At 48.8% G+C, this 18114-nt stretch overlaps 1 protein-coding gene across 1 annotated transcript; it reads left to right on the forward strand.

Annotated features, from left to right (window-relative positions):
• Positions 1-244: 244 nt before the first annotated feature.
• Positions 245-17942, forward strand: immt (inner membrane protein, mitochondrial (mitofilin)). The gene is made up of 14 exons (XM_034093123.2): positions 245-424; positions 1448-1515; positions 2880-3069; positions 3550-3658; positions 5268-5360; positions 7999-8160; positions 8444-8577; positions 10333-10436; positions 12086-12221; positions 14999-15128; positions 15351-15574; positions 15791-15922; positions 16143-16272; positions 16969-17942. Exons 1-14 carry the CDS (start codon positions 383-385, stop codon positions 17574-17576), a joined length of 2262 nt encoding a protein of 753 aa, XP_033949014.1. The 5' UTR covers positions 245-382; the 3' UTR covers positions 17577-17942.
• The last annotated feature ends 172 nt before the right edge of the window (positions 17943-18114 follow it).

Here is an 18114-nt window from a genome sequence, read left to right on the forward strand (position 1 = left end):
TTATTCATAAAGCGCTTTTCAGACAAAGTGCTTGACAAAAGAATAAAACAGCATCATTACAATGATAAATGAACACACAAAGCCACGTGTTAAGTCATAAAAGCACCAACACACAATAGAAGAAGCATTTCTGCAGTAAAAGGTCTCCGTAGAAATGAAATACATTGGGGGGTGGTGTTGCAGCAGCATCACAGGAGGGTCTGCTCTGTGGGGGGAAGCTTGTAGTTCTACTTTTGACCAGAGAGGCAGTATGGCGCACATAAACTAACATACAAAGAAGAAGAGTGGGGTAGAATCAAAAAGAAGGACGAGAGGAGAAAACACCTACTGCTACTGTGCAGCTTACAATATTATCACTTGAGAAGCAAAGTGATTTTGGACCATGCTGAGGGCTTGTCTGAGAGGGGCTAACAGCAGCGTGCGGGTAAGAGCAGCCTTCACAGCCAGCCGGGAGCTAACATGTTAGCATTAGCATGTTGTCATTCATTGACCCACAGACCTGCCCAAGGTTTCACTGTAGGTTTAATTTGAAATAGTGTTGAATTGTTAACATCAGCATGCTTTCTGATGCTGGAGCTTAGGATTCACAGGGCTCTGTGTTAAACAGTAGCTTGTCATTCGAAAGAGCCGATCAGAAGCCTGCTAAGGTCCGTGCTAGCTGTTAGCTTCTAGTGACATATGACTAATGACATACAGCCAGCATGGAGACAGCTCAGTTACTGAGGAGGAGTGCAGCATATCCACAGCTCCACAGTTCACCTCACTGCACTCACCATGCAGGCAGGCTGGAGGGGTCCTAGAATGTACATCCATACACAGTGTACTAACATTACATCATCCCATGCAGTCACTGTGCGCGAGCCCGGGTTATCACCTGAGCTACGGTCAGTGCGGACGACCTGCTCAGGAACATCCCGTTATTACTCTTTTGTGTTCAGCTCATAAGGAAGTAACTAGAGTTCAGTTCATTTCAGTTTCTTTACTAAAGTAAGCAAAGCTCCTCTGATACCGTTATTTATCTTCAAAAATATCAAATGCGTGTCATCATCACGTTTACACACATCACACAGGTACAGCATTCATGTACATGATGTCAGGTGTTGAAGGTAAAGCACCGTCCCCCTCTCTCTGTCCCCCTCTCTGACCCCTCTCTCTGTCCCTCTCTCTGTCCCCTCTCTATGTCCCTCTCTCTGTCCCTCTCTCTGACCCTCTCTATGACCCCTCTCTCTGTCCCCTCTCTCTGTCCCTCTCTCTGTCCCCTCTCTCTGTCCCTCTCTCTGACCCCTCTCTCTGTCCCCTCTCTCTGACCCTCTCTCTGTCCCCTCTCTATGACCCCTCTCTCTGTCCCCTCTCTCTGTCCCTCTCTCTCTGTCCCTCTCTCTGTCCCTCTCTCTGACCCCTCTCTCTGTCCCCTCTCTCTGACCCTCTCTCTGTCCCCTTTCTCCAGAAGAACTTTGGGAGAACCCCTCTGACCAATCTGCAACCCTGCCGTCACTACACAGCAGGAGAGAGCGGGTAACACACACACACACACACACACACACACACACACACCAATTTATTCCATCAATGACTTAATCTGATGTGAAATATCTTTGCTTTTTCAACAATAGTAAATATACAGAAGAGAAAATAAGGCAACAATAAAGAATTGGTTCAAACATGTGTGCTATTGAAATGGAATGCAACCTGATCTGAGAGAACCATATCACCGTCTGAGGGAAACGAACAACATGTTCTGAGAGTACCATATCACCGTCTGAGGGGAACGAACAACATGTTCTGAGAGTACCATATCACCGTCTGAGGGAAACGAACAACATGTTCTGAGAGTACCATATCACCGTCTGAGGGGAACGAACAACATGTTCTGAGAGTACCATATCACCGTCTGAGGGAAACGAACAACATGTTCTGAGAGTACCATATCACCGTCTAAGGGAAACGAACAACATGTTCTGAGAGTACCATATCACCGTCTGAGGGAAACGAACAACATGTTCTGAGAGTACCATATCACCGTCTGAGGGAAACGAACAACATGTTCTGAGAGTACCATATCACCGTCTGAGGGGAACGAACAACATGTTCTGAGAGAACCATATCACCGTCTGAGGGGAACGAACAACATGTTCTGAGAGTACCATATCACCGTCTGAGGGAAACGAACAACATGTTCTGAGAGTACCATATCACCGTCTGAGGGGAACGAACAACATGTTCTGAGAGTACCATATCACCGTCTGAGGGGAACGAACAACATGTTCTGAGAGTACCATATCACCGTCTGAGGGAAACGAACAACATGTTCTGAGAGTACCATATCACCGTCTGAGGGGAACGAACAACATGTTCTGAGAGAACCATATCACCGTCTGAGGGGAACGAACAACATGTTCTGAGAGTACCATATCACCGTCTGAGGGAAACGAACAACATGTTCTGAGAGTACAATATCACCGTCTGAGGGGAACGAACAACATGTTCTGAGAGTACCATATCACCGTCTGAGGGGAACGAACAACATGTTCTGAGAGAACCATATCACCGTCTGAGGGGAACGAACAACATGTTCTGAGAGAACCATATCACCGTCTGAGGGGAACGAACAACATGTTCTGAGAGAACCATATCACCGTCTGAGGGAAACGAACAACATGTTCTGAAATGCAAAAACAAGCATTTACAATAATTTAATTCATTTGACTTTTTAAAAGATATACTTATCATGGGCTACTCCTTTTCAAGGAACTATATAATATATTTAACTGTGAGGATTATTATATTCAGGCAACCCACACACACACACACACACACACACATTGTGCTAAATGTTGACTCTTGACTAGACGTGACGCCAGCTTCTCGTCTCTCCGCAGCAGTGGAGCTGGCAAAGTGGTCGCTGCTGGCCTGGTGACGGTTGGCGGGGGCATTGGAGGAACAGTACTGTACGCCAAATGGGATCACAAGTTCCGAGCGGCCGTGGAGACCAATGTCCCGTACTCAGACCGGCTGCTGGGTCTGGCTCTGGGACCCGCTTCTCAATACGGCGGCCCCCTCCAGAAACAGGTGGGAGTGGGTTCTCAGCGCCTCCTAAGCGCTATCTGAAATCTGTTTTTGGTGAGATCAGAGTGTTTTGAGAATGTCGTTATTGACGTGAGACATTATTGCTGGTCCAGCTTTACAGCCGCCATGTTTTATGTTGCACTTTGCAGACCATTTCCAATCAATCTTAAAAGCTACATCTGGGAACACCGTATATCAGTGGCAGGGCTTCTCGTGTGTATTCATTCATTCAAAAGGAAAAGGTCATGCTAAGGTCATGCTAAGAGGAAATACCTGTTGAAGATGTATTTACAATTTCTAATATAGTTGTCTTTTAGTGGAGGGAAAGTGAACTGCAGGGCTGCAAACAAACGTCCTCCTGCGGGACTCGACGTGAAAGACGTCCTGCTAAAGGATCAGGGCTCGCAGACTGTATAGAGAGGTAGAGCTACACAAACACCTTTCAGACCGTCAGGTTAAAGAACTGCTTTTCCTGCTCTGTAGACGGAGAGTGTACAGCACGGGTACAAAGCTGAGACGGAGAAGAAGTCTTCAGAGAGCCCAGCCGCTGAGGGGGGGGCCGTCCCAGCTCCGCCTGCTCCCAGCATAGAGGGTAGGTCTCCATCGGGCTCAGACCCTCATCGTCAGGCTCTTTGTACCGAGTGATTTCCACTCTAATGATATCCCCATTCTGACTGTTAACTGTATGTTAGCAACTTCACTTAACCATATTTGAAACGAAGCTGCACTCATGTTGCTCTTATTTGTACGCAGCCAGATATAATTGAAGAATGACTTCTCCAACACCTTCCTACAGAGTGACATGGACCAGTAGTGCCTCTGTAAGGGGACACGCTCGTGCCGTGGATCCTACCGCTTGCTAGCAGCAGTTGCCCTTGGAATGTAGCATCTCCCGTCTGACTTTGATCCAGCTTCTTACTTCATATGAAGCTGTCTTCTGCTGTAACAAATGCAAACCCCCTCTTACCTCATTCACACCAACGGCGTTTCGGGGCCGGTTCGGAGCTTGAAAAGCACCGGGTTTCCCTGTTCACACCGCAGCGGAGCAGCCTCTTAGCTCCGGAATCCGGTTCGTTTCAAGCACCAAAAAATTGTCCGGCCAGAGCAAAAGCACCGCATACGTCGCGCTTACGTCGAGGCGGGGACGGGATCAACTCCTGAACACCAACAAGAAGCCTGCGTGTTATCCAGTTTGTACACAACGATGGAGAAACTTAACAAGCAGCAGTGGTCCACTGAGGAGACCAGCTACCTGCTGGGAATCTGGTCTTCTGAAGAGGCACAGAGGAAGCTGGAGCACAATCGGCCATTGTTGTTGTTGTCGGTGTCAGCTGTGAGGGGTTTCCGCGCGGTTTGGCTTTATGAAGCAGGCACGCAAACGGTTACGCAATGACGCAGCACCAGTCGGACTCTGGGCGGTGTGAAAAGAGCCGGTGCTAAACCGAAGAACCGGTTCTGAACCTGAACAGCTCTAGCACGGAGCTTGAACCGGAGTTGCGTTGGTGGGAATGAGGTATAGCAGGGACGATACACATATTCTGATTCTGAAGTTGTGTCTCCTGATGCAGATTCCCACAGGGTCCACATGCTCGATGTTAGCATAGCCACTAAAGCCAATCCCACTAATCAGTTACAAGATTTAGAGCCAACAAACGACGACTTGACTCCCAATGTTAATTGAAATGATTTGATTGACTTGGAAGTAATCATACTGCGCCTGCTCAGAAATCAAACGTCCATGGCCCGCCAACGACTGGAACTGTGGCAGCAACAACTTAATTTAAATGAAGGCAGCTCTCATGAATGTTTTCTGACTGTTCAGGTCTGTTCACAGTTTCTGTTCCAAGTCCTTAAACACTTAATTTGCACTCAAATGAATGTTCTGATATGGCAACAACGGTAGCATATGTATTGATTACTACTAAAATATGCATGTCATACCTATTCCTGGTAAATGTCACGTGACATTCATATTCATTACACACACACACACACACACACACACACACACACACACACACACACACACACACACACACACACACACACACACACACACACACACACACACACACACACACACACACACACACACACACACACACACACACACACACACACACACACACACACACACACACACACACACACACACACACACACACACACTAACTGCTGTTGTGTGTCTCCCTCCCATCCAGAGGCTTCAGTAGAGGCCACTCACATCATCTCAGCCATCAGTGAGGTGTCCTCGATCCCTGCTCCCTGTGACTCGGAGGTAGCAGCATTCAAAGGTGACTTCTTGACCTCTGTGACCTTGATATCTTAAAGCATAATCTAGACCAGGGGTAGCCAACACGGTGCCCGCGGGCACTTAGTCGCCCGCAGGGGCAACGTGAGTCGCCCGCAGGGGCAACGTGAGTCGCCCGCGGGGCAACGTGAGTCGCCCGCGGGGCATGTTCTAAAAATAGCTCGCCAAGCAAATCCAAAATGTATAAAATACACAAAACAAAAAAGGAAATGTAATTAAAAGAATATACCCTATGCATAAACGAAACCTAAATCATAGCGAACTCTATCTACTTACTACAACTCTATATATAACACTCCTCCTCCCCCACCCCCACAATGAATATCGACCAATCACGTTCTTGCTTGATTTGCGGAACCAGCGTTGCAGTCGGGAAGAAAAGCAATGTGGCAGCACACCGCTGATTTTCCTTTTGGCAGAATCTACACAACACATCAGCCCCATTGAACACAGCCTATCATGAGGGGCAGAGTTTTACTGTGTGTGTTGCAACTTGCATATATATTTATTCCACTTGACGCACACACACACACACGCATGGCGTAATTTCCACTGGGGACAGGGGGGACATGTCCCCCGCTCGTTTCGATACTCTGTTTGTGTCCCCGCACTTTACAAATGTTTATTATTATTTTTTAACGCAAGCCGTCATCGCCACAGAAGAGCACACAGCCTCTGTGATCGAGAGAGAGAGAGCGAGAGAGAGAGAGCGAGAGAGAGAGAGAGAGAGCCTCTTTATCTATTTAATATAGATAAAGTAAGAAATCATTCCAATGTGTACTATAGTACAGTAAAAAAAACAGTTTAAAAGGGGAGTGATTAGTAAAATATGCATAAAGAAAAAGAAAGAATGCTAACTAACATAAGATAAGAATAAACACGTTTAAATGATTTGTTATTGGTTGTGATCATATTCTAAAGATGTTTGGATTATTGAAAAGTATACAGCTCCCTTTCATAGAGTGTTGAGAGCTGTATCCATAAATTCATGTTGTGCTCAAAGTGCACCAGATTGATGCATTTAACTTCAACATTTTAAAAAACATCTTCCCGGGGGAGCATGCCCCCGGACCCCCCTAGAGGAGGTGAGGTCCACCCCCAAATAAAGCAGGTTAAAATAATTAAATTGCATACATGTTCTTTTAGTAAACACTGAAACGGGTCCCACAGACCCAAACAGCACACAAAGGTTAAAGGTAGCATATCATAATGTTAAAATGTGCTAAATATATACACTGCAAAAAACAAAAAAAGAGGAGTAAAAGTAGCCCCCGACTTGTTTTATTTTTTTAAAGTAGCCCTCAACCTAAAAAAGGTTGGTGACCCCTGATCTAGACCCTCCAGAAAAACGCGGGCAAAAATCGTTGATTATGCGATCAAACATGCGGGGGTTTATGCGGTGAAATTGCGGAAAGTTGCGAAATATGCGGAAAAAATCAATATTGGGCTGTCTTATTTATTCTCTCTCACACACAACCTGCCACTAACGTTAAACCCCTGTACTATTCAATTAAACACATGCAATGTTTATTTATTGTAAAAGACATTGGGCTATTTTAATCACACTCTCTCTCTCTCACACACACACACGCACACACTTCTCCGCCTCATTCTGTTTTCATTTACTCGTTCGTTATCTGACCAGCTTCAATCTTGTAGGCTACTCACCTCGTTTCTTGTAGCCCTCGAAAGGGTTTTGGAGGTCGATGCCTCGGTGAACGTGAGTTGTTTGGCTTTCTTGTCCGCAGCAGCAGAAAGCAATTTGGAATGTTTGAATGAATCAAAGTGGGTCGTCACCGTCGATGTTCTCTTATGCTCCAACACACAGTTACACGGGGTGCAGAATAGTTCCCCCCCACTTTCGTGCAAGACATCGGGATCGGGGAACTGCTTTGCCCGGTCTTTAGCAGATATGTTCGCCGGTAAATTAGATGGATTAGATTTTTCCACTACGGTGTTGTTTACCTTCTGTGATGCGCGAGCTGATGACGTCGCGGCATCATCATCATCATCATCATCACTTCACGTCAAGACGAGTTAACTTTGTGTGGAAAAATGCGGGGATTATGCGGCCTTTTAAAAATCTGCGCCATTTTGCTGATTCGCAGAATCGCGTTTTTCTGGAGGGTCTAATAATCAGAAAAGCACAATTTGAAGTGTGTACAGCAGATACATGCATGTGGCTGGCGGCTGCTAACCAGATGTGTTTTACATATAATGGAAAACTCAGAAATCCCCAAATAGTGTTATATCACTCTGAACCCTAACCGTCACTATTTTAGAGCCATGCGAATAATCATGGCTCTCGGTTGTGTTTACTCGCGTCATTAAAACAAGACGCGCTGACAAAGGGGGCGTGGCTTATCTCCTTGGATACTATGGTAGTTACCAACTATAACAAAATGAACATATTTTAACGTGATTTCATTGTAACACACGTTTCAAAATGATGCCGAAATAAAAACATACTGATACCGGTTAGTAAAAACCATGAATGAATGCTTTGACAAAGTGTGCAGACGAAACACTTTAATATTTCGTGTCTTTTGTGAACGCACAAACTCGGAGACTTCAAGGTTGGAAATGACAAAGTAAGATGACTGTTTGTGCGTGTTCTCCAGAGGAGTGCACAGAGTGCCACGCCCACAAGGATACTGCCGTGTCCGCGATGGAGGAGCCTGAGACGGAGCCCGGGGCGTCAGAGGCCCTGAAGGAGCGCCCCGTGGAGGAGGTGACCGCGAGACTGGCCCAACAAGACCAGGAGGAACAGGAAGTCCTCACATGTAGGCTGGAGCACACACACACACACACACACACACACACACACACACACACACACACACACACACACACACACACACACACACACACACACACACACACACACACACACACACACACACACACACACACACACACACACACACACACACACACACACACACACACACACACACACACACACACACACACACACACACACACACACACACACACACACACACACGCATTCTTTAGAAAGTGAATGAATAAAAGTTGATTTAATTGTGTGTGTGTGTGTGGCAGCTGTGTCAGCCAGTCTGGACGACTCCCTGGCCAGCTCTGCTAAAGCCACCCTGCAGGCTATTGGAGCTCAGGAGGCCGCGCTGCAGGCCATCGCTCAGCACACACTCAGACTGAAGGAGGCCATGGAGGCAGAGGTACTGACTGGTCTGACTAGCACTGGCAGTCATTTTCTAAATAGATGAAAACAGTGCTTTTCTAATGTAAAAGAACATCACAGCTCTGCATAGCTGAGTACATTTGAATAATTTTTTTCACATCAGTTCACCATGGATTTAAAATAACAAACCAGAAACCAATATGTAGCTTGATGGCTGTTTTTTTGTTTTGTCTCCTTTTTGTACACGAGTACAGTATTTGAGTTAATGTACTTTGTTATTCTTCAACACCAGTGTTTCCCCTACCATTGTCTTGGGGGGGCGATGCGCCCCGCCAACGGAGCCCCGCGCCCCCCCTGAAATTCAAGGTGTTTAAAAAAAAAAGTTTTTTATATATATATTAGGGCTGTCAAACGATTACAATTTTTAGTCAGATTAAAAATTAATTAATCATGATTAATCACCATTCCAACTATGTCCAAAATATGCCATTTCTTTATGTATATTTTTGTGGGAATGGAAAGATAAATGAAAGAAGGCGGATATATCCATTTAACATACAGTATCTATGTTTATTATAACATTTTTCTGCATGTCAAAATGACAGACAGCCCACACACCTATCAATCATCAAACCGTGGGGTCTTATTTCATTACGTGTTGATTTCTATCAACACGTAATGTTGTATCGATGTATATAGAGATGTACTACAGCAAAAGTATTCTCCGTCGGGACTTCCTGCAACAACACCACGCCGTTATCTTGATTCTGATTGGCCAGAAGACATTATCAAAGATGTTCTATTGAGAAGACGATCACTACGTGACAAAAGTTTTCAAAACCGTTTCTAGTCTTCGGTATTTCCAGACAAGTGGCTGAAATCAATCTGACTAACTGCTGTCTGTGCAATTCTCGGCGCGAGTTTTGCTTACTTTAACATCATTTTTCATGGTGGGGCTAAGCCATTTCTTGGTATGGGTGAAGCCTACCCCAGCCATACCCTGGCGCTGCCACTGGTGGGACATTCTGCACATGCGTTAAATATTTTAACGCAATTAATTAAAAAAATTAATTACCACCGTTAACGCGATAATTTTGACAGCATTAATATATATATAGTGCTCTTTTATTAAATAAACTAAAAGCTTTCATTTTAAGTTGTGAGTTCAGTGTTGTTGACCCTAAGAAACTCTGATGCATTAATCAATAACAATAATCTCTGCTCCAGAGGATTTAAAACACACACTGAACACTGTCAGAGGATAAAAGCTATTCCTCCTGCCGCGCTGCCCCTTCCAAACGGACCACGGCCAAAAGGGAGAGAAATAACAGTCCATGACAGCAGCTGGTGTTTGTGACACATAAGACGGAGCATACTGTGACACTCACCTCCTTGATTATTCCAAACAACAAAGTCAATGTCAAATGATTAGTAATTGGACAATAAGAAGAGATGAATCTGAGCAATCCCTCCAGAACCGAGCTGAGCAGCCGACTCACAAAACAACAAGCTCATTTAGCGAGCCGGCTGTTGGACGAACGTACTGGCCCAGAAGCCGGTTTGGGTAACTACTGGAGTGAATGGTTGGACACACAGACTGGGCACCCTCCATTTATTGACTCAAGAATTGATTCTGATTGGATCGTGAGATTGTCATCCCCAGATATTTCCATAGGAGTAATTGGCTTTAAATCCCATACACCCAACTCCACAACATTCAACCTTCATATCCTGGGCTGAGACGCTTCTATGGGCAACAGAATGGTGTGATTAACGCTCTTCATACATCCAGGTTCCTCCCGAGGAGAAGTCCGCCCAGTGGAAGGATCTGGAAGCTTCTCTAGCTGAGAGGACCAGCGCTGTGACTGCTGCTGAAACGGCCTTGTCCAATGCCAAGTAAGACATGTACCTCAACACACACACATTACATTTCACGGCAAAACTATTTAACGTCATGCAATAACACTGAGACGACAGTAGTTGCATTGAACTGATCTTTTTAATAAGTTGTACAATGTAGTGAAACATGGCTTGTGCTTCACTGAGGACCTTTGTCTTTCTGACAGGGAGGCAAACAGTTATTACACTTCGCGTTTTGAAATATGTGTAACTCTGTTATAAAATATAAAACCCACACTGCTCAAACTTCCTTATCTTTCCTAAAATTGGAATATTTATTTATTTATGTTGGGGCGTGGGGAATGAAGAGAAGAAAATATGAGCATTTCATGAGCATGGGATTGTGACCCCTCATATAAACAGAGCCTATAATGCTAAGCTATACTTTGCGGCACACACCGTTGCCAAGCAACGCTTATTGTTTAGGTATCCTTTGATAAGCAGGCAGTCATATCATTAACTAGAACTAGCTGGATCTGATAGATTTTGACATAAACGCGAGTGAAGTCTAACCGGACGCGAGAGAGAGATCAGATCAGCTGCTGCTGACGGAGAACACGCAGCTCTGCATTATCACAGCTCCGCCGCTGTGACGGACCGGTGAGTGGAGCAAAATACACTAAGAGTTAGACCTAACACACTTAGCTAGTTTATCTACTCTGGAACTAGCTAAACTAGTTATAAATATATTTATTATTTACTGTCGGGTCACTTATTACAGGTTCAGCGAGCTGACGGGCTGTCAGGAGAGGGAGAGGAAAAGAGAGCACCCCGTTTACTTCCCCATTTTATTATCCAGAGTTTCTGTAAACATTTGAATAAAGTAGTTAATCTACTATTAGTAGTTTGTTTAAATGCATTACTTATGTTGTTTTTTCATTAACATAAAATAAATCTCATGTACCCCCTGCAGTACTCCAACGTACCCCTAGGGGTCCGCGTACCCCCATTTGAGAACCACTGGGTTAGAGGACCTCCCTGGCTATAGGATGTGGGCTTCAATGTGATGAAGTACCTGCTTTTCATATATTGCCTATCCTGATAGTACTATATCGATGAAGTGATATAATTATACATGTGGGGGGGTAGAGGATTCATCCGAAGCTCTCTCAGTTGGTGGAAGAAGCAAGCCTTCATCATCAGAGGCTTCTGAGTCTGACCCCCCCCAATAGCCCCCCACTCGCTTCATTTAGCTTTTTTTAAATAATCATCTATAGGCCGCTCCAATTTTGGAACGTCCGTTTAGGTGCCAAAATGCTTATTTTGTCATTGCTTATTATTTCTATTATTATCATTATTTGTTTACTTCCCATAGTCGTAATTGGTCACTTCAGGCAAATATCACATGGGTGTGGTGTGAGATAAAGTAGTCCGTGTGATGGGCTTGTGTGGAAAGAGAGAGGGTTCGATATATTTTTTCTGTTGACCGTTTGGCTGGTCCTATTGTAGTTATCGTTTGTTGTTGTTGTTGTTCTTGAATAAATATTCAAAAACCCAGGGGCCAGCGGGGCCTCGATGGTCATTACAGCCATGAGACGTGGGACCGTTTTCAGCTGCACACCCACACTGGCCGCCTGGAGCCTCGCCTTCATATTGTGCACCAGTTTTCTGAAGCTCTCCCCCCCCGTCCCCCGTCTCCCCCGCAGTGAAGCCCTGCACAGTCTGAAGGCGGTGATTGACAGCTCCAAGGGGCTGAAGGTGGCTGCTGTGCGCCCCCTGGTTCTAGCAGCAGAGGAGAATCTCCACAACATGGTGGTGGACTTGGACAAAGTGGTAACTAAGGTAAGGACATTATTTGTGTACATGATGGATGGATTGGGGTTCAGTCGTACCGCTGTCTGTGTGGTGCAATGAAGAGTCAGAGCATCAAACTATCACCATTCATCCTGAAAGAAACGACTGGGAGCCACATTTGGGAAGGCAAGCCATTTCATATGTCCAGATACAGCACTACCCAAAGCGGTGGATCTACACCAGAGGTCGCGTTAACCCAATATTTTCTGCCCGTGACGGATTTTTTTGAACAAACTCGGAACAGCGCCAAAGTTTCCCCGCAGCGAGGCTCTGGTGTTCTGCATGCCTGCCAAAAAGGAAATGATACCGCTTCCAAACGCGACTTTGCCGTACACATCGTTGCAATGTCTGTGAGTTTTGGCTTTACGCCGTGCGCACTTCCGCGAGGTGCAGTGGGCATGCATAACACGGCGCTGAGAGTTCACGACGTGCTCCCCCCCCCCCCCCCCCCCACACCCCCGTTGACAGTTCACGACGTGCTCTCCCCCCCCCACACCCCCGTTGACAGTTCACGACGTGCTCTCCCCTCCCCACGCCCCCGTTGACAGTTCACGACCTGCTCCCCCCCCTCACGCCCCCGTTGACAGTTCACGACGTGCTCTCCCCTCCCCCACACCCCCGTTGACAGTTCACGACGTGCTCTCCCCCCCCACACCCCCGTTGACAGTTCACGACGTGCTCCCCCCCCCCCCACACCCCCGTTGACAGTTCACGACGTGCTCTCCCCTCCCCACACCCCCGTTGACAGTTCACGATGTGCTCTCCCCTCCCCACACCCCCGTTGACAGTTCACGACGTGCTCCCCCCCCCCACACCCCCGTTGACAGTTCACGACGTGCTCCCCCCTCACGCCCCCGTTGACAGTTTCACGACGTGCTCTCCCCCCCCACGCCCCCGTTGACAGTTCACGACGTGCTCTCCCCCCCCCACGCCCCCGTTGACAGTTCACGACGTGCTCTCCCCCCCCCCCACGCCCCCGTTGACAGTTCACGACGTGCTCCCCCCCCTCACGCCCCCGTTGACAGTTCACGACGTGCTCCCCCCCCCTCACGCCCCCGTTGACAGTTCACGACGTGCTCCCCCCCCCTCACGCCCCCGTTGACAGTTCACGACGTGCTCTCCCCCCCCACACCCCCGTTGACAGTTCACGACGTGCTCCCCCCCCCCCCACACCCCCGTTGACAGTTCACGACGTGCTCTCCCCCCCCACACCCCCGTTGACAGTTCACGACGTGCTCTCCCCCCCCCCACACCCCGTTGACAGTTCACGACGTGCTCCCCCCCCTCACGCCCCCGTTGACAGTTCACGACGTGCTCTCCCCCCCCCACGCCCCCGTTGACAGTTCACGACGTGCTCTCCCCCCCTTCACGCCCCCGTTGACAGTTCACGACGTGCTCTCCCCCCCCACACCCCCGTTGACAGTTCACGACGTGCTCCCCCCCCCCCCACACCCCCGTTGACAGTTCACGACGTGGCTCTCCCCCCCCCCACACCCCCGTTGACAGTTCACGACGTGCTCTCCCCCCCCACACCCCCGTTGACAGTTCACGACGTGCTCTCCCCCCCCCACCCCCCCGTTGACAGTTCACGACGTGCCCCCCCCCCCCACCCCCCCGTTGACAGTTCACGACGTGCTCTCCCCCCCCACACCCCCGTTGACAGTTCACGACGTGCTCTCCCCCCCCCACACCCCCGTTGACAGTTCACGACGTGCTCTCCCCCCCCCCACACCCCCGTTGACAGTTCACGACGTGCTCTCCCCCCCCCCACACCCCCGTTGACAGTTCACGACGTGCTCTCCCCCCCCCCCCACACCCCCGTTGACAGTTCACGACGTGCTCTCCCCCCCACACCCCCGTTGACAGTTCACGACGTGCTCTCCCCCCCCCCACACCCCCGTTGACAGTTCACGACGTGCTCTCCCCTCCCCACACCCCCGTTGACAGTTCACGACCGTGCTCTCCCCCCCCCCCCACACCCCCGTTGACAGTTCACGACGTGCTCTCCCCCCCCACACCCCCCGTTGACAGTTCACGACGTGCTCCCCCCCCCCACACCCCCGTTGACAGTTCACGACGTGCTCTCCCCCCCACACCCCCGTTGACAGTTCACGACGTGCTCTCCCCCCCCCACACCCCCGTTGACAGTTCACGACGTGCTCTCCCCCCCCACACCCCCGTTGACAGTTCACGACGTGCTCCCCCCCCCCACGCCCCCGTTGACAGTTCACGACGTGCTCTCCCCCCCCACACCCCCGTTGACAGTTCACGACGTGCTCTCCCCCCCCCCCACACCCCCGTTGACAGTTCACGACGTGCTCTCCCCCCCCCCCACCACCCCCGTTGACAGTTCACGACGTGCTCCCCCCCCCCACACCCCCGTTGACAGTTCACGACGTGCTCTCCCCCCCCCCACACCCCCGTTGACAGTTCACGACGTGCTCTCCCCTCCCCACACCCCCGTTGACAGTTCACGACCGTGCTCTCCCCCCCCCCCCACACCCCCGTTGACAGTTCACGACGTGCTCTCCCCCCCCCACACCCCCGTTGACAGTTCACGACGTGCTCTCCCCCCCCCCACACCCCCGTTGACAGTTCACGACGTGCTCTCCCCCCAGGGCAATCTAGCGCAACCTCTGATCTACACACTGCTCAATACATGAAGAACACTAAGTCTCCAGGAAACGCATGTAAGTCAATGTAATGTCCCCTGAAGTGATGTATACATGGTGTGTGTGTGTGTGTGTGTGTGTGTGTGTGCGCAGGTGCAGTCATCAGAGTCAGAAGCTAAGATTGTCTCCCAGTACAGTGAGCTGGTTAATGAAGCCAAACTACAGTTCCAGAGGGAGGTGACCAGCCTCACTCCAGAGATCCAGGCCAACTGGAAGGGGCTCAGTAAGAACACACACACACACACACACACACACACACACACACACACACACACACACACACACACACACACACACACACACACACACACACCATCAGTACCCTGCACGTCTTACACCGTTTGTATAAAGGACACTTGTGCTTTACTGATCCAAATAAACACCTGCATGGATTTATTTAGATGCCGTAGACATATTTTCAAAAGGAGTTGTGTTTGTGTTTGAGCTGGTAAGCTGTCGGAGGATGACCTGAACTCGCTGATCGCCCACGCTCACCGGCGCATCGACCAGCTGAACCGAGAGCTGGCGGAGCAGAGGGTCAGGGAGCAGATCCACATCGACGCCTCGCTGGAGCAGCAGAGGCTGGAGGACCAGAAGGCCCTGGAGAAGGCCGTGAGCACCGCCCTGCAGCACGTCAAGGAGGAGGCCCGGCTGGAGCAGGAGAGGAAGGTACGCACGGCACATTTATTCCACCCAGCAACTTTAACCACCGTTACTAGAGACGAGCTATGAACTGAAGATAATAGGCGATAGGAAATAATGTACAACATGTTAATGAAAAACTATATTAAAGGTTTGTCAGTGATCCTGATAGTATTTAGGCCAGCAGAGAGGCCTTCTGGCTCTGACGGCGCACCACTTGTGTGTGTGTGTGTGTGTGTATAGCTGTCTGAAATGAGGGAGGTGATGGAGGCGGAGATGAGGACTCAGCTGCGGCGGCAGGCAGCGGCTCACACCGACCACGTCCAGGACGTCCTGAAGGTGCAGGAGACGGAGCTGAGGGCCGACGCTGAGCAGGTGAGCACACATTACATCAAAGCACTCTTATAACTTCACCCATATGTACAAGAGGGGGTGTGGCTTGATGATGTCATTTCACAGCCATATTTATATTTGATAATTGAGGTTAGTATTATATTGTTCTTCATTGTTTTATTCATTTCAGTCAGTTTTGAATTGAAATAGCAGCTTTAGTGGTCCACGTGGTACAGCTGGTGTGACTGTGTGATGCGTTCAGGTGCTGATCAGGAAGCTGCTGGAGCAGGAGACCAGCTACAGGCAGCTGAGCCAGGAGCAGCTGGATGACTTCACTCTGGATATGAACACAGCCTACGCCCGGCTGAAGGGGGTGGAGGAGGCCATCGACAGTAAGATAAAGACCCACGCTCGCACACGCACACGCACACACACACGCACACACACACACACACACACACACACACACACACACCATAGTGTGTTGCACTAGGACACATGGACAGCAGGGGCTGGGATCAAATCCCCAACCTTCCCATTGTTAGGCAAACACACCGTTTTTCTTTGCAGGAGTAACGTTATAAAAACGTTATAAAAACATATAATGGTTGATGATATAGTCATTTCAAGTTGAAATTGAAAAGACCATTTACATGAATTAAACATTAAAACAATGACCGGAAGAAATAAAGCATTTAAGTTTCAATAATCTTTAGTGTTGGTGCGGACACTAATAAACGCGAAGGTACTTGTAATCAAGGTTTGTTAATGTGTTCGTTATCTGGACATTAATAAAAACTGTTCGTTCTGCAAATTTCAAGTCAAAATTATAAAATAATTGGGATTTCTATATTATTCCAATGATCAGGAAAATGTGCTTAAAAGTCTAAAAATAGGTACTGGAATGATTTGACCTTATATTTTGTAAGGTAGGAAATGATTTCTTGTCACAGCAAGGACAGATATTTCTTTATTAGTACTTCCATAAAGGACAACATACGGTGTTTGAGTGTGTGGTTCTTCAGGAGACTTCCTGTGTTGCAGCAGCACCTGCTTTGTGTTAATGCTGCCCTGTGTTCTGCCTGCAGGCCACGTGCTGGCGGAGGAGGAGGCCCGTAAGGCGCACCACCTGTGGCTCTCTGTGGAGGCTCTGAACTTCACGCTGAAGACGGCAGAGGCGGACGTGCCCACGCAGCCTCTGGAGGGCGCCGCCCAGGCCGTGCGGGACAGCTGCCACGAAAACGACTTCGCCCTGGCGCTGGCCTCGGCGCTGCCCGAGGAGTCGCTGCAGCGCGGCGTGTACAGTGAGGCGTCTCTGCGCGCTCGCTTCAACGCGCTGCGCTCGCTGGCCCGCCGCGTCGCTCTAGTCGATGAAACTCACAACTCCCTGTACCAGTACTTCCTGTCCTACCTCCAGGCTGCACTGCTGTTCGAGGATAAACAGGAAGCCCCCCCCGCCCAGCTGAGCAGTGACAACCTGGATCCATTCAAGATCCTGTCCTACGCCAGCTTCTGCTTAGAGCACGGAGACCTGGAGCTGGCCGCCAAGCTGGTGAACCAGCTGAGAGGGGAAGCCCGCCGCGTGGTGGAGGACTGGCTGACGGAGGCCCGGCTCACCCTGGAGACCCGGCAGGTGGTCAGCCTGCTGTCGGCCTACGCTAACGCTGTGGGGCTTGGGACCACCCAGGCCCCCTAGGCTGGCCCTCAAAGGAACAGCCACTGAGAGTGTGAGGAGAGCTGCAGGCTCACAGGGAAACAGCCGAAGAGGCGAGAAGAGATTTCCAGTGGTGTATTCCTTTGAGCTGCCAAGTTAACGAAGAGGTTCATGTTCAGATCCAACTGAAGTTTATTTGTTTGAAAGCACTAAGTCACTGTGGAGGATCATTTGTAAAATAAAATGAATGCACCTTCTCCTCCCGTCTGTCCAGGCCCACAGCCTTTGGTTCAGGTATTTATCTCTAACCCCCCCCCACAGCCTAATACCCCCACTCATTAAAGAATATGTAATACTAGATGTTATGTTTGTCACAACTGCATATGTTTCAATAAATCATGAAGATGGTATCTGCTCCGTTCTTTCTTCACTCAACACTCTTTCTTTGTCAAAAGAATAATAATCCATTCCATAATTACTGTCTGCAGTCAGTGAACTATATATTTATACATTTACTTCAACAAAAGCTAAATGTCACTACTGTAAATTCTGACACACAGAACATTCTTTGACTTCAAAG

Source organism: Pseudochaenichthys georgianus, chromosome 10 (genome assembly GCF_902827115.2).
Source record: "Pseudochaenichthys georgianus chromosome 10, fPseGeo1.2, whole genome shotgun sequence".
Classification (NCBI taxonomy): Eukaryota; Metazoa; Chordata; class Actinopteri; order Perciformes; family Channichthyidae; genus Pseudochaenichthys; species Pseudochaenichthys georgianus.